General features: G+C 55.3%; 1 protein-coding gene across 1 annotated transcript in view; it reads left to right on the top strand.

Moving 5' to 3' along the window:
* The first annotated feature begins 820 nt into the window (after window positions 1–820).
* Window positions 821–23,233, top strand: part of CDH4 (cadherin 4) — a 560,279-nt gene continuing 537,866 nt past the window's right edge. Inside the window, exons 1-2 of the mRNA XM_059036614.2 lie at window positions 821–1,099; window positions 3,327–3,438. Coding sequence (XP_058892597.1) covers window positions 1,043–1,099; window positions 3,327–3,438 — 169 coding nt within the window. The 5' untranslated portion in view covers window positions 821–1,042. The remainder of the gene's footprint in view (window positions 1,100–3,326; window positions 3,439–23,233) is intronic.

Raw genomic sequence — 23,233 nt, 5'->3', positions numbered from 1 at the left:
TTGATGAGCCCTTAAAGAAGTGTCCCCCCAGTTCAGAAATCACCCAAGCAGGGCAGATGGCGCCGCCCGGCCTGTCCGGCGGACGCTCCTGACAACTAACTCTTCTACGGGGGAGTTTCTGCCTTTCCTTCTTGGGGCCTCTAATTTCTTTCTTGGCTTCTCAGGCCTAACAGTGCATTTTGATGCACAAACAGGAATTAGCCCCTTCCTTGGTCCTTAAGGGTCCATCACAGGACCCAGGGCCCAGACCTGGAGCTTTCCCTCACCCTGGGTGTCTATGAGCCTGCAGGCCCTCTCTCTGCGCTTTCCGCTTTCCTACTCTGCTGGTCTCTCAGGGCTAATTCCTGAGAGCCCCGAAGCTGTGCAAGGCCAGGAGGTGGGCCTGGGTCAGGAGAGTTAGTGGGAAGACACCTGAAGCATACAGGACGGATGGGGGTGCCTACTCCCACTGTGGGCCCAGTCAGGAAGCTGGATTAAGGCATCAGGGTCTCCCCTTCCCAAAGGCGTACCCATAGTTTGGGATCTGGGACCACCATCTCTTGTTCAGACCTCACAGCTCCCCCCGCCCCTTTTTCCCCAGTAGACTTTGTGTCCTTGGCCCCTTCGGCTGACCCGGGTTCCGGATGCCCTGTCCGGGCCGGGTGGTACGGTGGGGCGCGGCGGCTGGGCGGGGACGCGGGGGGCGCGGGGGCGGCGCGGAGGGCGCGGCGCCTTTAAGGCCCGCGTCAGGCCGAGCGAGCGCAGGGGCCGGGCGGCGGGGCGGGGCCTCGGCGGGGCCGCCGCGCGGCTTCACCTGCAGTTCCGAACGCGCGGAACAGAGGCGCGGGCGGCTGGGAGGCCGGCGGACGCACCCGCCCGAGGGAGCCCGCCGCCGGCCGGACTTGGCCTCGCTCCCGGAGCCGGGCGGTAGTCGCGGCGGCGCAGCCTGGCTGGAGACGCTGGGCCCGGTTGAGCGGCGGCGGCAGCGATCGGAGAGGCGGCGGGGAACGGGCTCCGGGCGCCGGGCATCGGGCGGGCGCCGGGGCGCGGCGCGGCGGGGAAGATGACCGTGGGCTCCGGCGTGCTCCTCGTGCTGCTCTCGCTCTCCGGCGCGCTCCGGGTAAGTTGCGCCTCGCGTCCGGGCCGCTCGGCAGCCCAGGCAGCGCGGGGCCGCCCCCGGAGCCGGCGGGGCGCGCACTCGCCCGGCGGGGCTTTCCCGGGCTTCCCCGGCCCGCGCCGGGCGTCCCCGGCGCGCGCACTGCTGCATCCAGCTGGCTCCCGCGCTCCGCGAAGCCGCCTGCGGTCGGCAGGACCGAGGAGCCGCCGAGTCAGCGGGGAGCGGCGGTGCGGTGCGGAGTGCGGGACGCGGGGAGCTCTGCCCGAAGCGGACCCGCCGAGCATCTTTCAGCCACCCCAGGTACGCGGCCGCTGCCCCGGAGCTCGGCTCTCCCGCGCTGGGGCAGGCTGCCTGCTGGCGGAGCCGGCGAGCCCTCCGTCGCCCGCTCGCCGCGCTCCTCCGGAGTTGGCGAGGCCAGCCCGAGCCAGGGCTGAGGACGAGGGGAGCTGGCGGCGGCCGGCCGGAAATCATGGTGTTGGGGACACCCGGTCTGGCCGCCCCTGCTGGGGGCCGGTGCTCCCGGCACGGCGCCGCATCCGTCCTCGTTCTCTGGGTGCTGGCAGGGACCGCCGCTGCTGGTGGGCGGCGGATGTGGACCGAGGGGCAATCTCGCCGCGGACTTCCCGCGGCGCCTGCTGCAGCCAGTGTTCGGCGGGGCCCTCGCGGCTCGGAGCGGGGCCGGAGAGCCAGGCGCCAGGCAGGAGCAGGGTGAGGTGCACCCGGGAGCGCGGTCCGGGCGCCCGCCTTCTTCCTGCGGAGCCCCGCGAGCTCTGTCCCCAGCCCTGCGCTGCGCCTGCAGGGTGCAGGTCCCGAGGGCAGCGTGCAGGCTGCGCCGGGGGGCGCCCCTGGGGTAAGGCAGCGGGGCCGCGAGAGTTGCAGGAACCCCCTCTCGTGGCCGATCGGCCTCGCTGCTCCTCCAGGGCCTCGCTGTTGTAACCTCGGAAATAAACAAGTGCCCGCGGCCGGAGGCCCTCTCTGAGGCTCGGGGCGCTTGGGTGCGCTCGACCCACGCCCGGGCGGGTGGAAACTTTCCTGGGCGAGTTAGCTATCCCCGGGCTTCGGTCCTATTTGGAGCTTCGTTCCCGAGGCACGGAGCCGCGGTGTGGAGCTTTACCCGAGGAGTGACCCCGCGCCCTGCTCTTCCTCCCCTTGGTGCTTTTTGATGGGGGGCGCCGCGTCCAGACCGGCGTCAGGGTCCCGGGAGCTCCGGGCTGGGGCAGCCTCCGGAGCCGAGGACGGGCGGGCGGCGGCGCGCAGGGCTGGAGGAGGCGGGGAGGTGCGTTCCGCTTGGTGGCCCCACGAAGGCGCGACTGCGGGGTTCGGGCTGCGCCCCTGCTCCTCCGCTCGCCGCGGAGCCGGGAGCTGTGGCGCTCCTTCTTCTGACGCGGGGCCGGCTTCCCGTCGCACATGCAGCCTCTCTCTCCATTCCCCATCCCTGCAGCTGACCTAGCTGCCACTCCCCGCAGCCTGGGAGGGGCTCTTCGCCCACCTCCACACTTCTCTGCCCTCCTGGCGACCAGGGTTCTAGACCTCCCACTGGGCAGGAGAGCCCAGGGTGTTCTGGGGGGCAGGACAGGAGGACACCCACCTTCACCTTTTTTGGTCAGTTAGGGAAGCTCTGGCCTGGTTAGGCTGGAGATGAGGGCTCCAAGAGTGGACAAGCGTCCAAGAAGTGGAGGGGGAGGATTGGAGGGTGGGCGGAAGCCTCCCCCGCCTCCCTGCAGCCTCCCCGAGAGCCAAGCTCCGAGCTGGAGCTGAGTCTTGGAGACTGTCCTTTCTTGCCCTGCCCGTCTCCTTCCTCCTGGCCACCACAGGGAGGAGAAGGCCTGCTGGCCCACCTCAGCCAAAGCCTGAGCACTGGGGTGGGAGGGTGACATGGCCCTGGCAGGGGCCTGCTCCCTTGGCCGCCCTTGCTGTGTCTTCCTTCGCTAACTCCTGGCTCTCCTGCTGGACAGTCCTCAGACCTTCCCTTCTGCTACGGGTGCGTGAGGCCCTGACAGGCCCTCAGCCTCGCCATCCGTCGGCCTTCCCTCCCTGCTGCATGCCCCCTGTCCCCGGCCAACGTGGACACCACGGGGGCAGACCCCAGATTATGTCTGGGTGGAGGCTCTGGTGGACCAAGGCTTGTCATAGCTGGAGACCTTGCACGCAGGAGGCCCGACTAAACGTGGGTTGGATGCAATTTCTGTGAACCTGTGTTTTTTCTGACCTCTCTTGTTTTTGTTCTCAGGCCCACAATGGAGATCTTACAGCCAGGGAGACCTGCAAAGCTGGATTCTCTGAAGAAGATTACACGGCATTAATCTCCCAAAATATTCTGGAAGGAGAGAAGGTCCTCAAAGGTAAGGCAGACATGGAAATGAAATGGCACGCCATGCTCTGGATTAGGGAAACATTACCACCCACAGAAAAAGAGGCTCGGCTGGCTTTGAGCCAGGCTCTTTGCAAAACCATGGTGGAGAGGTCGGTGGAGGTGCAGCTCGGTTGACCTAAATGGCCTTTGGCATCACAGGTGAATGATTCAGAATCCCTGTCATTTTTGAGTGAGGTGAATTATTTCCTGGGCAACAAACTGGAATTCGGATGTAGCGTCACCCAAATAATGTGCAGAGAGAGAGAGATCTTCTTCCCAAGTATTTTTGTGTATGAAATTCTGGATTCTTAAATTATCCCTGCTTTGAAATGCGTGATAAGCAGACGATGTTGTTGGGGACGCAGTAAATAAGCCCACAGACGTGCTGTTCGCAAATGTGGCCTGAGTTTTCATTACTGTCCCACTGACAGCATGGAAACACACGTGCAGGAGGGAGCTGCCAATTAGCGTAACCGCAGGACGATATCCACATTTGTGATGGGGAAGTCAGAGGCAGCTTCAGAACTCAAATGACAGTAGATCACTCTGCATATCGACCTGTTTCCCTCTCAAGACAAACTAACTAACCTTTGTATTTGCATGGGAGGGGAAATAAATCGGTTCTTTCTTCCTTGAGGTTTCAAAGTGGCACCGCAAACACCTCGGCGCGTGCCTTCCCTCTCCGCGTCGGCTTCCCAGAAGCGGCTGCGTTTAGCCGATTCCAAAGTGATGGAGGGAACAAACTTTAGTGGAAGCATCAAAGCTCAGTTTCAATATTCAGGGCACAATCATGCTCAGGCTGCTGACTTCCTCCCCGGTTTTCTGTTTTCGGGAATACAGCGTCCCCGCCGCAAGCACTGACAGCAGATCCTTCGTGTGCGGGGGAACGCTCACGGAGTTGGTTGATTCTTCACATCCTGTCTGCGGGGACAGCTCATTGACCTACTGTGTGTGCCTGGTTATGTTAATCAGGATCTTACTTTGCACCGAGTCCAGCTTTTCTAACTTATTTGTTGTCATGTGAGTTGACTATTAAAGCAGGGGTGTGATACTATTGACTCTTTCATTGATTATCAAAAAACAACAGCAAAAAAACCCAACCTCTTGGCAGTTGGCCTAGAAGCGGGGCTGAGTATGCTGTAGGAGTGAGCATCTATGGTTAGAGTTTTCAAGAGATGCTCTGTTAATTGCACGGTGTGTGTCATTTTAGACCGCCTTTCAGGATCTCCCTGTGTGTGCACGGGGAAGGCCCAGAAGAGTCTCTCACTCTCAGTGCAAATCAGGAGCAGCTGACTGCGATCCTGCTGTTTGTGTGTCCTGAGGTTGGCATCCTTGCCACCACCCCGGTATGGAGCTAAGCTTGATAAGATCTTGGCGTATGAGTTTTACTCAGGAATTTAAGAAAGAGTACCTCTATTTTTGTAACAGCAGGTGCTTCCTACTATGGAAGAGAATGACAGATGATTCTCTTACTTTTCTTCATAAAATGTAAGATTTCCAACTAGCATCTCCTCTCTCTCCTGGTGGACTGTGCGGGTCCAGGCTGACCTGCCCTCTGCTCCTAGCCCATGTGATGGGGAAGCCTGGGTCGCTGGCTGGATGCTGGCCTGCCCCATATGCCCCAGGAGTCCATCATCGTACATGAACTGGGACCAGCTCGCGGGCTGTGTGGATGCAAGACTCATATTCTCGGCACTTACTTATACCTGCGGTGAGGCCCAACCCAAACCTGGTTGAGGGGGAAATCACAGAGTATCTCCCTCACCTGTGTGTGCCACTGCCTCTGTGTTCTCAGGGACAGGGAGGTTTTATCTTAGAAATAATTTTACACATACGGAGGCAAAAGCTACCACTGCATACACTCAAGCCACGGCAGATAAAAATCTCTGTTTATGTAGAAAACTTTGCAAACGACAGGACCACAGTGAAGATGCAAGTGTCGAAAATAAATAAGCGGCACAATATTTCTGTTATCCTGGTAGGAATCAAGTTAAATAGATAATGACTACTTACAATTGAGTTATTCCAGTGGCGAGAGCTTAACCTTAATTTGACAAGCAAAGCTTCACGGAGTCCTCGTTTTATTCTAAATGCACCGTAAGCCGTTAATGACTGCCTTGCGGTTCCTTCTCTTTGCCGGAGTCAGCTCACCGGCAGCCCCAAGCATCCAGACTCCAGAAGGAGAGATTTGTTATACGGTAATTAACTTGTTTATGATAAATGGATGGAAGAAATGCTGTGGCGTTTTGTTTTATGTCTAAATGAAAAGCATTTGCCTTCAAAGAATTTCACACTGATTTGGCTTAAAATAGTTTTCCCCAGTAGGGCAGCAGATTCTATGGTATTGGGATCCTTTTGAATGGCGGGCAGAACCGCTACGTATGCCGTCTGGAGTGTTTGTTTAGCTGACGTTCAGTTCCTCGATCCCCTCCGCGTTCTGTTTCCTGTCTGTGCTCTTTCCGGCAAGCACTCGAGTGTAACTGCACACACACTCCTACACCGTGGTTTGTCTCCAGGATCATTCACTGATGGCCATGACCACCGGGGCGTGGTAATATCTAAAATAGGATGGTTGAGCCCCTTTCCTTACGCGACATCAGAGCGTCCTCTACGCCGTAGTTTAGCATTGGGTAGTGGCTAAGCTGGTGTCTCTTTCTCAGCTTTGTTAATAATTAACGGTCAGCCGGGCCCGAGGCTGCAGCTGACGCACTGACCTGCATCGCTGTCTCATGGCGGGCAGAGTTCTGCAAAAACCCAGACCAGCTTCAAGGTAAAACCCCACAAGGATGGGAGATTGAGGGGCGGCTTTGTGGGAAACCAGCACGGATCGGTTGTATCTGTCCTCGCTCCTGGAGAAGAGGGTGACGTGTGTGAAAATGTTGTCTGCCAGGGCAGGGTAAGTAGGGTCTGGACATTGCCCCATGAGTTCAGATAATACAGAGAGAGGTGCTTTGTTTCTGATGACTTCATTTACTGAGACTGCCTCAGAAAAGCCTTCCCTCTCCCATATCCCAGTGTGTTTATGACCATCTTGTGCCCTTGACCACACTTTGCTTTCTCATTGGAGAATCTATATTATCTGGTCAATCATCTTTCTTACTTAAACTGTAAGGTTCATGAGGGCAGCAGCCCCGTCACTCTGGTTTAACGTTTAGAATGTTTTGGGCCAACAGGATAAAACCCAATTAACAGAATCTTAAGTGAATGGGGGTTAATTTTTCTCACATAACCATGAAGAGATAGGTAGTCAAGGCCTGATCAGGTCAGTGGCACCATCTCACACCTAATCTTTTTTCTTATCATTCTACCATCTTTAGTTTGTCAGTGTATTGCCTCATCATTGTAAACTGGCTGCTGTGGCTCCAGTCATTGCATTTGAGTTCACAGCAAGCTAGAAAAAGGGGGGAGTAGTAGCACCATCTGCATCTCTTCCCTGTATCAGAAAAGCAAACACTTTCTCAGAACCCTTGCTGAAGTTCTCACTGGCAAGGACTAGGTCACATTCCACTCCCAGTGGAAAGAGGTGGGGAGGCTGGGAAGCAGAGAATTGCACAGTCTGACTTAGACCTGTTATGATCCATCACCTGGTAGGTGAGTAAATTGCTACTTGGAGCAGAGTTGGGGGTCTTAGGAAGCAAGAAGAGAGGAATGGGTACCGAGGAGACAAGCATCAGTGTCTGCCACATAAGGTTTCCCCAGCTTCCAGCACCCTACCCAAAGCAGAATAACAGGCAATGCACTGTAGAACGAATGACTCATTTGTGTATCAAGTCACACAGAGGGAGGGACGGTTGAGGAGAGACCAAATGCATGCAGGGGTCTGGAATCGCCATCTAAGAAATCGCCACAGTGTAATGACTGTGGCCAGAAGTACTGCTATCTTGTCTTTACAAGTATGTTGAAAATAGCCTCTTTACCCTCCTCTGTGAAGACAGGTAACTCTTGCCAGGGTGGAAAGTGTCGCTAGATGCATGGACCAGACGCTGAGCAGGTCTGACTGCACACCTATCACCCAGTGTCATGCCTGCCTTGTGGGGCCGTGGGTGTGCAACCAGTGTTGTCAAATGAAGTCATGAATGAGCCAGAAAATGCTGACACTGTGGTGTTTCTGAGTCCCCTCCGTCAACTCTCAGATAAGCAGGAGCTGCTCTGAATGTTCAAATAAATGGCACGCACGACAAAGCAACCACGTGTGCTATGAATCACTGGACACTGCGGGTTGCCTGTCCAGTATCCATTCTGTCCCTCTTCCTTACTAACAGAACCTCTTCCTTACTAATGAAACCTCTTCTGTCCTGATCTGGTTGGCTCACACTGAACCCTGTTTAATATACTCACACCTCTGGTAGACTTTTACACCAAGGTGGCAATATGGCCCTTTTCTGGTCAATGGGATCTAACTAGGTTTTTCTGTTAGATAAGACTTGTGGGAAAGCTATTTTTTTCATGGTAAAGAGGAACAGACTCAGCTGGCCATGCCTTCTTTCTTTTGCCCTTACCTTTTTCTCCTGCCTGGAATATGGATGTGATGTCCGGGGCAGAGCAGCCATCTTGTGACTGTGAGGATGGTGGAGTAGAAACTGGATCTCAGGTGGCATCCTTGAACAACTGCAGACCTTTCATTGTCCCCTGAGAGATGAGAAGAAGAAGGATAAAACACCACAGTCAAGTTTCTTGTGGCATGCAGCTAAATGCAATCCCTGCCTTTGGGAAAGCAAGAGCTATGCATGCTAGCAAGTGCCTGTCTTGCCCTCCGGAAGCTCAGAGCATGTTTCATGCTCTGCCCTGAGCCTCTATCCATCCTTTGTTCCTTGGGCCTTGGCCTTACTCTTGCTCTAGCGGCCCTCTGCTCCTTTGTAAATTAGTATCCACGTTCAGCACACTGGATTGCAGACAGCAGGTCTGGGCACTCGGTAAATATTTGTTGAACAAAGGAAATGAATGGTCACTACTTCAGACTCTCTCTTTGGCCAGGATATGACTGAATCATTATATATATTAAGTCAGGGCTGTCTATCTGATCCTCCCATCCCAGAATGTGAACTTTCTGCTGGCTCTCTTAGCCACCCTCTTCCAGGAAGCCAGGAGATTATGCCCTGGGAATCTTGTTCTTAACAAAGACATGGAGGTGAGTGGAGGTGAAGCAGGACTGAGCCCCAGCGGGTGGCTTCCACTGGCTGTAAGCCAGGACTTTCCTTGCTCTTGAAGCCAAAGGAGGCTCCTTTGAGCACCCCAGACCTCACTGCCTTCTGTTGGTGGTGCCTCAGGTGTCCCCTGAAAAGGAGTGCCGAGCGCCCAGCGCCCGTGGTGGTGGCGGAGACCATGGTGCCCCTCTGGCTGTCTTTGGGGCCGGCCTTGCCTTTTCGGGGACCAGTGCTGTTTTGGGTTTCTCAGCAGCCTTTCCCTGCTATGATTTTGCCTGGTCGCAGAGTTAAGAGGTTTAGAAAGGGAAGTTTATATACTTACCAAGTGGCTTCTGTCAGCTAAGCAGTAAGACCAGCACAGTGATAAAACACGAAAAGCCTGCTTTATGCGCTGCCCACGTGCCAAAGCTCACGCCAATGCAGGGCCCTGAGAGCTGTGTTTAAAAAGGAGGCCAGGGACTGCGGCCCCTGCCCTCAGCCGCCACAGCGCGTGCGGTCCTGGCCACTGCTTCCGTTGCCCCCCTGCAGCCTGGAGGGAGGCGCTAGTGCCTGGCCTTCCTCACTGGGTTCCTCAGGCCACGGATCAGGAACGCACCCTCTAACCCCTGTGCCCTCTCTAGTCAACTGTCGTTCAATAGGAATCCTCATCTCACAGGCACACACACCAGTTAGACGTGAGGACGACGGACTCATCCACACTGCAGTTTGAAGATTAAGATTTTTGCATTTCAGAAATATGGGTTTTAATGGAGTCTTAGGATGAGGGAATGTGAAACTTTATATACTTATAATATAACATTGTGTCCCAGCTGGGTCTGTGCCAGCCTCTGCACACATCCCGTGTAATCCTCCCAAAAGCCTTTCTGGGGAGGTAAAATTATTCCCATTGTATGGATCAGAAACTGAAGATTGAGGAGGTTGAGAGATTGGCCTAAATGCATGCGGTTCGCTCTGTTTTCCCTCTTTGTCCAGACCCACGCTCTTAGCTTGTTTACGTCTCCCCTGTAATGTGAACGGAGATGGTTTCGAGAGCACTTGAGCAGACAAGAGACACCTCAGATGTTCAGGGGCACCGTCATAAAACCGGCAATGATCAGGCATTCAGACGTGCTCATTGTTTCTCATCTTGAGCGTTTGGAGCAAGCAGAGGCCCAGTTTATCCAGAAGTGCTTGACTGCAGTTGCCCATGTGGAAGGGCCCATCTGAAGTTGGGTCCAAACTCGGTGGACACCTTGGGTTGGCAGAACTGGCCTTGGTTTCAGAAGAGCAGGATTCTGCGATGCCAGCAGGAATGTGCGATTCCGGGCACGTGGCAGACAGTCCCAGAACCCCACTCTCGCGCAGCTCTCAGACTCTGCCCACACTGGGCGCACAGCAGAGAGAGCCTACAGGAGCCAGCCGTCCTGGCACACATTTGACGGGGGCAGGGCTGAGGCTCGGCACAGCGTCATAAACCACTCCCGCTGCGGGTCAGGGCCTGGGGGACATCGATGAGGCTCCTGAGAAAAGCTGACGAGCCTGGACTGAAGGAGGCCGCCCACCTGACCGGGCCGGGCTTCCTGGCACCACCTCTGTGGTATGCGGTGGGGGGGGGGCAGTGTGTGCGGGAGACAGGGTCCTTCATCTGCAGGTGGTCCTTTCTGCCCGGGTCTGGGGTCCTCAGTGTTTGAGGGGCCTCCGATTCTAGGTCCTTCCCTCCTTCCTTCCTTCTGTCCTCTCTTTTTCTTTGGAGCATGGTTAAGTGGATGCCGGAACTGACCACAAACAGAGCGAGTGAGGAAGCCAGCACTCATTTTTTCAAAGAATGTTCCTGTTATTCTGACTCTTTGAAGGAGCAATTCTTACTCCGATGGGGCTTCCCTGGTGGTGCAGTGGTTAGGAATCCACTTGCCGATGCAGGGGACACAGGTTCGAGCCCTGGTCCGGGAAGACCCCACGTGCCGCGGAGCAGCTAAGCCCGTGCACCACAACTACTGAGCCTGCGCTCTACAGCCCATAAGCCACAACTGCTGAAGCCCATGTACCTAGAGCCCATGAGCCACAGCTACTGAGCCTGCGCTCTAGAGCCCACAAGCCACAACTACTGAGCCCGTGCGCCTACGGCCCGTGCTCCGCAACAAGAGACGCCACTGCAATAAGAAGTCCGCACACCTCAACAAAGAGTAGCCCCTGCTCGATGCAACTAGAGAAAAGCCCGCGCACAGCAACGAAGACCCAGTGCAGCCAAAAATAAATAAAATAAGTAACATTTAAAAAAAATTCTTACTCCAAGTGAATTCCACTATACAAAATACTGTAAGCTGCGTGACTGTCTTTCCATCAAGGGTGGTAAAGTTCTCCCCAGTGTGCTCTTGTAAAACCTCATGGCACTTGTTTTTCTTGTAATCTTCAGAGAGGGCTGTGCTATGTTGTAAGACAGGCTGGTAAAAGCGCTCCCTTTTTGCTTTAAAACTAAGAATTTTGGTGACTTTTTCCTCTCCTGGTGGCCTCTGGTACTGTCTCAGCCACCTCTCCCCACCTCCACTCCTTTTCTTAAACAAAAGAGAACAAAACTGAACAAAAACCTACTTAACTATCTCTGACTAATATATGCTACTAAAGGCCATTTCCCTTCCAGCCTGCATCAGAGGCACGTGGTGTTTTTTGAGGACTTATTAGATGCTAATATGTACTCACATTTAATGCCTGCAAGACACCTGTGGGCTCAGGGCAGTTAGAGGCCACACCCCCAGATCACCTGGTCTGTATGGGCCATAGGACTTTCCGCTCCCACACTGCCTTTTCCAGGGAGGAATTTGCTTAGATTATGGATTGTATGCGTTTCTTAGTGTGGTACGAGTGACCCATAAATGTAGCAGCTTAAAAGACGCCGATTTATCAGCTTGTTCTTCTGGACATCAGGCTCCGTCCAACAGGGTCCCCCTGGGCTAACATCCAGGTGTGGGCAGGCTGGACCCTTCTGGAATCTCCGGAGAGAATCCGTTTGCTGCCTTTGCAGCTTTTCGAGGCCCCACGGCTGTCCTTTTCTCGCGGCCCCTTCCTCTACCTTCACACCGGCACCGCTGCAGCTTCCCAAGGCCACACCACCTTCCCTGACTGCCTCTTCTGCTTCGTAAGGACCCCCACCCCCAGATAGTCCAGCATCACCTCCCACCTCAGGTCCTGGACTTGAGCACATCTGCAGAGGCCCTTTTGCCACGAAGGTGACGTACTCGCAGGTTTGGCGATTTGGACGTGGGTGTCCTAGGGGCCTCCCGCAGGCCGCCGCATGCTGAGGACCTGCTGTGTCTCGGGCATTGTGCTGTGTTCTTCACTCGGCTTCTGTGGACTCTCAGCGGTTCATGCAGGCACCCCCACTTCACGGAGAGGAAAGTGACGTCCAGGGCGATTCAGTAACCCGGTGGGAGACGGGTTAGGGAGGCCTGTTTGCATCCAGAGCTGCAGCCCTGAGCCCGCCCCCCACGGCCCTCACGCCATCCTGCCTCACTCTAGGAGCTCCCGCCTACGGTGTCTCTAGTTAGAACTGGTTGGCAGCTTCCTCGTGGGTCCTGAGAGGGGGATTTGCCACTCTGGAGACTCTGAAGGGTGACGGCGGCCACAGAGCCCGTCCGAAGCAGCTTCCGGTCCGGCTGCTTTAACTGCGCCTTGCCGACAGCATGTGGAGATTCAGGAAGGATTAAGGTAAGCCTTCAGCGGCAGATAAGTATCTGCAGGGCAGTGGAGTGCCTGTCAGGTAGGAGGATGGGCCTCCTGGAGGTGGGAGCTTACCTGCCCAGGGAGAGGCCCCAGGAGAAGCTGCAGGCCTTCCTGGCCCGGAACAGGTGTGCTTTCTGTTTAGAACACAGTGTAGTTCAGTGCCAGCCCCGGGGTCGGGTGCAGACCCCATGTCTGTCCACGAAGGGGGCCTCGCTCTCCTTATCCTTGAGCCGGGTAGAGAGGACGGCTCGCCTTCCGGACCAGCCCTCTTTGGAAGTGCGCACCCGCGTGCGTGCGTCTGACTTGGAGAAATGTTAGAGTTTCGTTTGGCTTGGGTTTTGCTGCCCAAATGTGTTTGAACACCTTCGATGTTGATCTGCCGGGAAAGCCGAGAGGGCCCCTCGGTGTGCACGTGTGCTAAGCTTGCCGGCCCAGTCTTCTGCGTCCAGTGGGGCGGGGGGGGAGTGTGGGTGCGGAGTGCTTCTGGGAGAGGAGCTGAATGGGGGTGGGCCCTCCCTTCTTTAGGCCTTGGTTTCCTTATCTGCAGAGGGGCAGGGTGTCCAAGTGTGGTCCAGGAACTGCCCGCCTGGGGGACACTGTTAAACCCGGCAGGCCCCTGAGTCCCCTCCCACACCAACTGTAGCGGGTTGGATGGTGTCGACTTAAAAAAATGCAGTGTGAGAGTCGTGAGTTAAGTTTTACTGGGGGCAAAATGAGGACTGCAGCCCGGGAGACAGCATCTCAGAGAGGTGGGGGGGAAGGTCAGTACAGATGTGATTCTGGTGAAGGGGGAGTGCGTGCAGTCAAACACATATCTTCTGCAGAAAGTTTCTGCTAGTCGCAAGGAGCACGCGTCACCATGAAGGATTTTAGTGCTTTTCTAGATAAGAGGAGATACAAGAAGTGGGCTCATAAAATCGGCTCCTGAAAATATCTAACTGTCTAAAGACCTGTTCTGCCACATTTTCCCAGAGCAGAGAGTCCCTCATCTCTGCTCTCCACCCTGAGCTCCTTTCAGGGGGTGTCAAAGGTCAGCAGCTGCAGCAGCACATGATTGAATCCTTGTAGAGGTGGATGGCAAGTGCCCATGGCAAGGGCCAATTCGTGGTTGACAACGGTGGCCCCAAAAGATACATCAACCCCGAACCTGTGACTGTGACCATGTTTGGAGAAAGGGTCTTTGCGGGTTAAACTCAGTTAAGGATCTTGAAATGAGATCACCTGGGATTATCCAGGGCCCTACATCCAGTGACAAGTGTCTTTATAAGTGACAGAAGAGACACACACACACAGGGGAGAAGCTGTGTGACGACAGAAGTAGAGCCTGGAGTGATGAGGCCACAAGCCGAGGACGCCTGGGGGACCAGGAGCTGCAAGAGGCGGGAAGGACGCTCCCCTGGAGCCTGTGGAGGGAGCACAGCCCTGCCAGCCTCGATTTCAGACTTCTGGGCTCTAGAACTTCAAGAGAATACTTGTTTTTTTTTTTTTTTAAAGTCTGTGGTCACTTGTTACTGCAGCCCCACACACGCACTGAACTAGAAATCCTGGGTCTGTGGCCTAGGACTCTGCCTATTTAATCCAGCTGCCAGGGAAGCTGATGGTCCTTAAAACCCGAAGGCTTCAGGTCTAGAGGACGTTTACCTTCAGACCTGGCAGCGCTCAGCATCCCTCACGAGAAAGTGTGTCTTCAGTGAGGGGGTCTGCCGGGGGGTAACCAGCATCCTAAAGTGCTGCTCAGGTGGCGGTGGGAAGGATGCTGTGGTCTCCATCTCCCCAGAACAGTAAATGGGGCACGTCGGTATAGAAATGTAGGATCTCGTATTATAAAGCCTGACACGGAACAGTTTCATTGGAATTGAAATGTATGTGAACATTTGCTCTCCTCCCATTATCCTTCCCGGTCAAATGGAATTTTAACAAGGATTATAGCTCAGATAACATCACATAGATACACTGTAAATATTTTGCTAACCTGAAGGTCTGCATTTGGGAATGCATCGTCGAACCACTGCTGCTGCAGAAGGAAAGGCACGTTCCCCCTGCCACTGTGGAGACGTGCGTGAAGGAGCGGGTGCTGTCCGGAAGGAGAGCATTCATCGAATATGCCTCTTCTCTCCCCAGAACTGCTTTACCCTGCAAATGCAAAAAGGCATTATTTCTGGCTCCCAGTGTCTCATTTCCGTGTCTTGAGCAGCCGCGTTTTTGCTGCCCGGCCCCTTAGCTCTCCGGAAAGCACAGGTGAGCAGGCTTTCCCCAGGAAGGCAGCTGCTCAGCTCAGGTTCCAAGGCCCTGACCCTGTCCCTGTCCCTCTGCGGCTGCGTTGCAGGTAGCCTCCTGCATTCCCGGGACCGGACTGCTGCAAGCCGCCCTGCCTGCTGGGTCTGTGTTGACGGGGAGCCCTGGGTATCCCAGGGGGCTCCAGGTCTCAACTGGGAGGGAGTGGCTGTGGCCATCCTGTCTCTCTTTCGGGGTTGGGATGGGCAAGCAACCCAAGGGCCGGCGACCGGCATGGTGATGGGCCTGGCCTTTCCATGACCACTGCCACTGGGCACCAGGATTCTCGGGCCCCAGGCACTGCTCCAGCTGGCCCCTCGGGCTCCACGCCACACACCTCCCCACGGGTGACCCAGGGCAGCCGCGGCGGAGGCGGAAGGGCCCTCGGCTGGAACGTTCTGGATCAGCCGTGTCGTTGCCTCCTCTCGATGGTCAGTCAGGCTGTCTGCACGGCATTGGGTTACAGACGCCGTAAACTGGGTAAGCTGGGTCACGCGGCCCCTGTGGCGAGCCCCAGACTCCCACGGGCGCCCCGTCCCATGCCTGCGTCTGCTCCCACCCGGGGAGTTGGCAGGACCATTGTCCTGTTTTCTAGTCTGTGGATCTAGGCTTCCTCTGCGCCAGGCACCTCGCCAGTGCCAACCACCACCCTCTGATGAGGGCGCGTCATTAGCCCCCTTTTACGAAGCAGGGGAAGCTGATGCTGGATGGTTTGGGGACAGCTGTTTAAGTGGGGCCGCCTGCCTCCTGAGGCCCACCCTTGCCCTGTCCTGTCCATCACCTTGGCTCCGATTCCCCCCACGGAGACCGGGCACCCCCGAGGCCCGGGGTCTGATAGCCTGGGGGGTGCAGACCCGGCGCCCCCGTCATCAGCTGTGTGGCACCAGGCACGTGCCGTGTCTGGCGTGACCGCCGGCACTTCTTCCCCAGGAGGAAATGACAGTTCACTGCCCAGGCGGGTCTTGACGGTCCAGCAGGACTGACGTGTGACCTGCAGGAAGCCGAGTCTGGCCCGTGGACAGCAGGCCACTGCCAGCCTGCACCGTGGTCACTGCTCTTGTTAACAGATGACCCACTCTCCTCCTCCAGAGCCTTGCCCCCGAGATGTGATGAGCTGGCCTTTGGAGCAGTAAGTTTTCCATTAGACGGCAGCTTGATTTGATATTTTTTATGGTTTTGTTTGGGGAGTTTTTCCCTTCTTGACCTTTACATTCTTACGTGTGGCCAGAGACCTTTTGGCAAAAGGCATGTTTTTAAAATTGAATAAACAAATGATGGAGAGGCTTATTTAAAGCTTTGTAGGCTCACGGGGAATGGAGGCCACACATGGACATCATTTCACGACGGTTGTTTATTAATAGGGCTGGGTACGATTGGATTATGTCATACCACATTTAATGCTGGGGCGTGATGAGCTAATGGAGTCATTAGGCAATGAGTGTCCAAAGAGCTGTCACCATCCTGCAGGCTCCTCACTGTTTAAAGCCAGACGCTTTTTTCTCAAGTTATCTTATTCTTTCCCACCTTCCCTCAGATACAAAGAAGGGATTATACCACTTGTCTTATCTAGTTCTTACATTTTAAGATAAAAACAGAATACCAGCAAAGGGCTGAAGGCGATAAAATTGTGATCAAAAGTCCATAAAATTATAGAACTATATTTTCTTGAGAACAGAGAGGTTTCACAGTGACTTTTTTTTTTTTTTTAAGGAGCTGGACAGCTTAAGGATTTATCTGCAGAGAAGTGTAAGACATACTTCCATGTAAGAAGAAAAATTGTTCCGTGCTTGAAAGGTTAATGGCTGGTAAACGTCAATTTTCTACCATGCTGCCAAAATTGCAGCGGCCTTTGAAATCCATTTTGAAGTCTTGGATCCTTTGAAAATGATGAGGGGCAGGGGTACCGCCTGAACCTCAGGTGTCTTTCCTTCTGGCTGCGCAGCGGCACCTTTGCTGGAAGGGAGAGTGTCTCCCAACTGGTGGGAGTGTTTCACTGGGGTATTTTTGGTTTAAACACTTAACAAATGCTCTCGATTTCTAGTCCTAGAAACTGCAGATGCGTCTTTATGGCATAAGCTCTGTCCCCAACCCCAATAAACCTGAACTGTATTTTGTAGGTCGTCCTGGGATATTTGCATTTGAAATACTATAAGCATAGCCTTCTCTAAAGATCTTTGATTTTAAATGTGACGACAGTGACAGACTTTTGTTGCAGCCCCTGGAATTAGAATGGGGTTGTCTCCACTTTTGGGGATTCCAGCACACAGAGGTTCTGGAACTTTCCAGAGTTTCACAGGATAGACTAGGGTATGGGATGGGAGGGCCTTCTCATCTGAGCCTCTCCCACCTCTCTCCACATCTTGTGTGCTTTACCTGGGATGCAGGGTCACTTGGGCAGAGCAGGTGCCTGTAATTAGAGGAAACTTGTAGGGCGCGGCTTGCAGGATCATCCCTCGTGCGTTAATTTCCCAGTGCCCTTGGATTCCCGCATCTTCTGCTGTATAAATGCAGCCCATTGACAGGGGCGCTCCTTCTTCACGTCCAGCCTCGCTGAATCAGTGCAAGGGAGGGGCCAGAGGGCTGCCTTTCTGATTTCTTTGTGAGCAGGACTGAACTCCCCTCGGGCTGGCGTGGAGCCACAGGCCTGGGCTCCAGCATCTTATACCGTGAGGCTTCAGCCTGGAGGGTCACGTGTCTGTGTTTAAATCCTCTGTGCTCACCTGATGTAGCACTGGTGGTTCTCACCTGTCAGCCTCACACAGTGGGCGAGGCCACGTGAACCTAAAATAGGAATTTGATTGTTCAGCGCCGTCAGCCTGGAGGTGGTGCCTTTCTCCCGGAAGACGCGCCGCTCACGTGATGGCTCTGTCACGATGTGAGAGAATCTTGGTTTTGTCTTTTCCCGCTTGAAAGATAAAAATGAAAGGTGACAGGTCTCCTCTCAATACGCCAGGTTTGGTGGCCGGGGGTGGGGGGGGCAGGTCGGGACTCGGAGGCTGTGTTTAAATCAGGCAGCTGATTGTGGGCGGGGATGGGAAGGGGTGCAGGGCTGAGGGAGAAGGACCAGAGGAGAGGGACTTGGTTGCTTCCTTCCTTAACATAAAATTGTGTCCTGAATGGCCTTTCCTCCCCGCACAGAAGAGGCACCAAGACGAGAATTCTTTTCAAGCCCGGCCTGCGTCTTCCTGGCAGCCCCTGCGCTGGCAGACACGCTCCATTGTTGGGTTCTAAAAGGAGGATTCTGGAAGGATGTCACTCGGTGACGTGCAAATAGAAAGTCCCCCAGTGGCTTTCTAAGGTTACAGCTTCAAGGAGGCACTAATGAGTCACCTCGTCCAGCCCCAGGGAAGCAGAAGGGCTGCTTCCAATATAAGGAGGCTGCAGGCCCCCTCCCTGCTCCTCTCCGTGGGCAGAAAATCCCATTGTTTTCTCCCGTTGAAAGGTGGTTATTTTATCAGGGAGGCATCCCCTCCTACAGCTATTTAGGCGTTGCCTTACTGCATTTCTCTCTTTTCAGTTTTGAAATATTATTTCCTTCTTGCTTAAATGCCACGCGGGTAAAAACTTTTGTTGATGGGAAACGTCATCGTGGGGGAGGGCGTTGTTTCTTGCCCAACTTCCTGGTCCCTCTCCTGGGTGGTGAAGGCTGTTGGTGAGATCAGATGCGACTCTGGACGCTTGCCTGTATTTTTCTGGAGTCTTGAGCTCTGAGTGTCAACCAGCAGCTGCGGAGGCAAACGTTTATCTGTTTATTTCCTAACATATTGTGTTGTTAATCTCAACTCGCTGTCTACCAGTGGAACTGCTCTTGGTGAGACTGTAGCCTCTCTCCAGGAAGTTACTTGATTTTTGATGTAAGGAAAAGGATTAATGCAGTTGGGCTCTGATGAGGCTGGCCGTCTGGCGTGGCGCAGACACGCTCACCCCCGCCGTATCACCGACAGTCGGATGGTTACGTGGGAGCACTGCAGAGCCGCGATACGGGACGTGCAGAGATAATTGTAGTTTTGCTATTTAAAAAATAAGTCTAGGGCTTTCCAATGTTAAAATGATAACCTGTTTAGGGAAACTCACGGCGCCTGTCTCTTGGCACAGAGAAGCCTCTTCCAGCAGCTTGACTGGACCCTATTAATCTATTTTTATTTTCCCGAGCAAAAATTAAAGTCTCATTCCTGTTTGAACTCTTAAGCTTAGAACGTAGGACCAGAAGTGCGTATCTGCAGCTTTGAACCGAACATAATTCCATAGATTTTTGTACCTGTGATGTGTTTATGCCTTTGCTTTTAAATGATCCGAAGGGATGAGGTTAGATGCACTTGGTCAGACTTGGGATAAGTGCCTTGATCTACGGGGGCATTCTTGATCCAGGTGCTGATGTCGGGGCTGGGGGAAGAGACGATTAGCGGCCACCATGGAGCAGTAGATAATTGTGACCCCGTGCTTCTGCCATCTTCCTGTCCCCACACTTGTCCCTAATATATTGCGTTGTTCATTTTGCCATTGGGGATGGTGATTCACTTCATAAACCCTGTGGGTCTTTGGATTCCTAGATGTCAAAGTAACCATAGCTACCCTTGACCCATTATCAGTGGATCCCGGAGAGTCTTAGGCCTCTCATGCCATGTTCCCCACGGCTCTTTCCCTTCTTCCCCATGGCGTGCCCACCCTGCCAGGCACCGGCATTGAATCACCTGCCCAGGTAGCTAGAACCCGCCAGCCCTCCCCTGCTCTGTGCCTTTTTCTTGGCCGCCACCCTTCCCAGCTTGCCCCTGCATCCGGGGAATCTTCCAGGGCCTCCTGATTCAAATGTCATCTCTCCACTGGGCCCTGTTTGGGGGTCTTCTCCCTTCCCTTCTGCCTGAGCTAAGTGAAATTAATTCCTTCCACCTCCCTTGTCTCATAGTTTTATTAAAATATGCAGTAATGTAACGTTGATTGTACTCTTCTCTATGGCTACCCCAATTATGGTCTTACTCTGAGTGTGTGTGTTTTCTAGGTAACTGTGTGTTAGGCCTGGAGAGAGAAGATAGATGGCCCAGCGCACACCCAGGGAACGCCTTCCCAGGAAGGGATCTTTGCAGGAGAAAGAGATGAGCTTTTCCCACCTTATGGAGGAGGCAGAGGCTGGAACTGACAAGCAAGAAAATATGCAAGTGAAATAATTAGAGAAGGAGGGGCATAAAATGGAAAAGCCAAAGTATTTTTCATTTTGCAACTCTGTGTTAGGACTCACTCAGTTTATTTATTAAGCCGTTATCAAAGTAAAGTGAGACAAGTGGGTCTCAGTCTAATGAAATTGCCCCTCTGTGGGCCGTGTTAGCTTCAGGTATTCCGAGCATAATTGGATAACAACGACAATTATTGCACGGGGAGTTCTAGCACCGGCCAGCCTCTCCCTCTGTGCTTTTTTCTGTGCAGAGGCTCATAGGCCTCCTGATGAAGCTGGGGCAGGGCTGACTGTTCCAGCTCCAGTCCAGACCAGGAACTGCAGACTGGGTGCCCATCAGGCCAATAGGCCCTCACATTTCAGCTCCTGGCACTTTTCTGTGTTGCAGCCTGGGTGAAAAGCACCTCTGCTGTCATCTGGTAAACTACTCAGCAGGCTGCTTGGCTGGTCTGGGTATGTGTGAGGCAGGTGGTTCCTCGCCCGGGGGTCAGGGCGCCAAGGACACCCACCTACTGACTTCTGATGTGTTTTTAAAACTGTTTGGCCTATGCCCCCTCCCTGCCACCTCCACCCTGCCCCAGGCAGGCCTGTCTGCCAGTATCATCTCACTGCTGAGAACCAGGCACCTCTGAAAAATTATGCCGACCTGAGGGGATCGAGATCCAGAGGTGCCTGTGTGCTTAGATGTGCAGCAGTCAAACCGCTTGGCTGGTAACTTGGCATCGATTCATCTCCTTCCCCTGCTTTGCTGAGCCCAAGGCCCCCCAGATGAGGCAGTGATGCTTTGGGGTTGTAGTTGGGCAGGCAGTTCTCATTCCTGATGCTGAAATGACGTGTCCGTGGGCTGAGGACTGGCTCTTTATCAGGGCTCGGCTCACGGGGACTCCAGGCAGCAGCCCACCTGGCTGGGGGTGGGGGGGGGAGGGGATGCCTTTCCAGCTGCAAGAACCAGAGGCCCTATCCTGGGGCTCAGCCCCCAGGAAACAGCTCAGGGCTTCCAGTAACTGTTCCAAGAGGAGAACGTTCAAAGTGCAAGAGAAACAGAGGCCAAGGGCTTATAGTAACTGTTCCAAGAGGAGAACATTCAAAGTGCCAGAGAAATAGAGGCTACTGGGCGGGAAGGGAATGTGGGAGGGGATGGAGGGGGTCTCCCCCAGGAGCGCAGAATTGAGACTCTACAGGTCACCCCTCGCTGCTCTGGGTGTTGAGCCTGTGGGATGCTGGAGGCTCTGAGGAAGGGCCTGGGGGCCCTGGGGCCTCACCTGCACGGGGGGGCCAACTGACTCAGTGATCCGGAAGGCGTGAATCTGATGAGCTTCACGTCTTAAGCGGGGGCTAGTTTTAGAGTCCGACAGCGAGGCTCCTTCTGTGTGGAGACTGAAGACTGACCTGTGGCGTCTGCCGCAGCCGGTGCCGTAACAGACACTGGAGGCTGTGGAAGTGTGCTGAGCCTGCTAGGAGCTGCGGACCTCGGGTGGGTCTGCTGCTGGCTGCCCCTGCCTCTGGTTCTGAGGGCCGCCCACACTCCTGCATTTCTAGGGCTGGGAAGCCCCGTGGCCCCGTGACTGCCCTTCCTGAGAGCTGTCCCCGCTAGGTCTCCACTGCAGCCGGGCTGCACGGCACGCACACCCAGGAACGCTCGCGCGCCGGGCAGGCAGCCGGGCACAGCCGGGCGGGCCCAGGCCCTGGTCCTCCTGCCCGGCGGATGGCCAGTCTTCACAGGGGCCTTGCTGCCTCTCAGCTCTTGCTTTAAAGGCACCCTTTGCCAAAATGCCAGAAGGAGCTTCGGAAGCAGAGCCGCAGCCGCCCTCAAGGCTGTGCGCCCTCCTCATCCTGTCCCCTCGCTGGAGGAGTGTCCCTGTCCACCCGTCGCCCTCCTGGCCTCCCTCTTCTGTCTGCCGTGGGGCGCTGTGGCTGCCCAGAAGCCCCTGCTGTTATCCTCTTGCCCGTCTTGCGTCCCTCTGCTGCATCATGGTTCTGAGAGCACACAGGCCTGTGCTGGCCGGGCGCAGAGGGACACTCAGGGCCGGTCGCTGAGTGGGTGACAGGTCGTGTCCCTGCTCTGCTCTAATCCCCCCGCGTCATCCACAGCCCTGCCTGCGCAGGTCCTCGTGACTGCCACGCTCCTTCCCACTCCCCCAGTGCAGCTCCCTGCCCCCCTCTCGCCCCCATGGCCGGAATTCCTTGGCCCTTCATCCCTTTACTTTCTTTCCTTGGGAAGGGCCTACCTCTTCTCCCTTCAGGCAGCAAGTCCTCTCTGGAGGCCCCCTGCCCCTCCTGAGGGGCTGGGCCCCCACCTCTCCCCTGCCCCTCGGCGGTCCCTGCCGTAGAGGCCATCATGCGGCTCGGCCTGGGCCTGGGAAGGTCAGCAGCTGGAACTTCCACCCCGCCCCCCCAGTGCACCTGCTGGGGCCAGTCATGCACCAGTGCTGTCCTCCTGGGCGGGAGAAGGATCCTGCCCCCTGAGGCTGGAACCTGGGCGCCCTCAAAGCCCCCAGGGGCCGGGGGGGCGCAGAGGGGAGGCAGTAAGGGGTGTTGAAGACTCGGCGCCTCTGAGGCTGCTGCCCTGGCCTGCGTGCCGGGGGGACGCAGACTTGGCCTCGTTTCCAGTTGCCAGACACACAGGCAGTCTGGACCCTGGTGTGAAAACTCCCAATCTTGTAGCATTCCATGAGCCAAGCACAACACGTCTCTGGGCCGAATCTCAGGCTGACAGTCCGTGACCGCGGGTTGGACTCTGCTCTGAGTCACAAGGCCAGCACTCCTTTGAGCCTGTGACACCGTCTCGAAGCTGCATCGCTGGATTGTAGGGGACACCTTAACCAGGGCCCACTGGTTGCAAGGAAGAAAACCTCTCTGGGGAGAAGGAGACGGCCTGGCCTGGCATCTTTAGAATAGGGCTCTGTGCTGGCCGCAGGCCAGAAGAGGCCCAAGTGGACGGCGGTGCCCAGGGCCTCCAGGATAGGGCCACCCTCCTGCTGGCCGTGAGCCCTGACCGCTGGGGCTGGGAGGGCAGGGTGCGCGGTCCCTTGGGGCTGGGTGTGGTACGGGCAAGCAGTGCGATGTGGACAGCTTGTTTTGACCAGAAGCCCCCACCGAGGTGGGAAAGTGGATTTTAACCGCACTTTGCTCACCTACAGGCTATCGGAGCCTGAAGACCCCCAAAGCGTCGGGCTCTGCAGTGCATCCAGAAGGATCCAGGGTTCCCGTGGTGCATGCAGCATAGGAAAAGCCACTGCCCTTTACATTCTCTTCCAACATCAAGGCCTCAGGTTGGCACCAGGATGTCCTTATTCTTGAGAATCTCACTTTTTCAAAGAGGGAGCAAGCACCAGGCTCGGAGCAAGAATTTAATGGTATTATTTTGCTTTTACTGTGCTCGTTTACAAGCACGACTGTTAGCCAGCGATACAGATTTCCCTTTTAAATGCAAGTACTTCCATAAAACCACAGAGTCAGTTAACATGAAAGCCTTGGGGGTGACCGCAGTTGGTGACTCGGTG

Source organism: Kogia breviceps, chromosome 14 (genome assembly GCF_026419965.1).
Source record: "Kogia breviceps isolate mKogBre1 chromosome 14, mKogBre1 haplotype 1, whole genome shotgun sequence".
NCBI lineage: Eukaryota > Metazoa > Chordata > Mammalia > Artiodactyla > Physeteridae > Kogia > Kogia breviceps.
The sequence above is the reverse complement of the archived record's forward strand: the minus strand, read 5'-3'. Positions and strand labels throughout refer to the sequence as shown.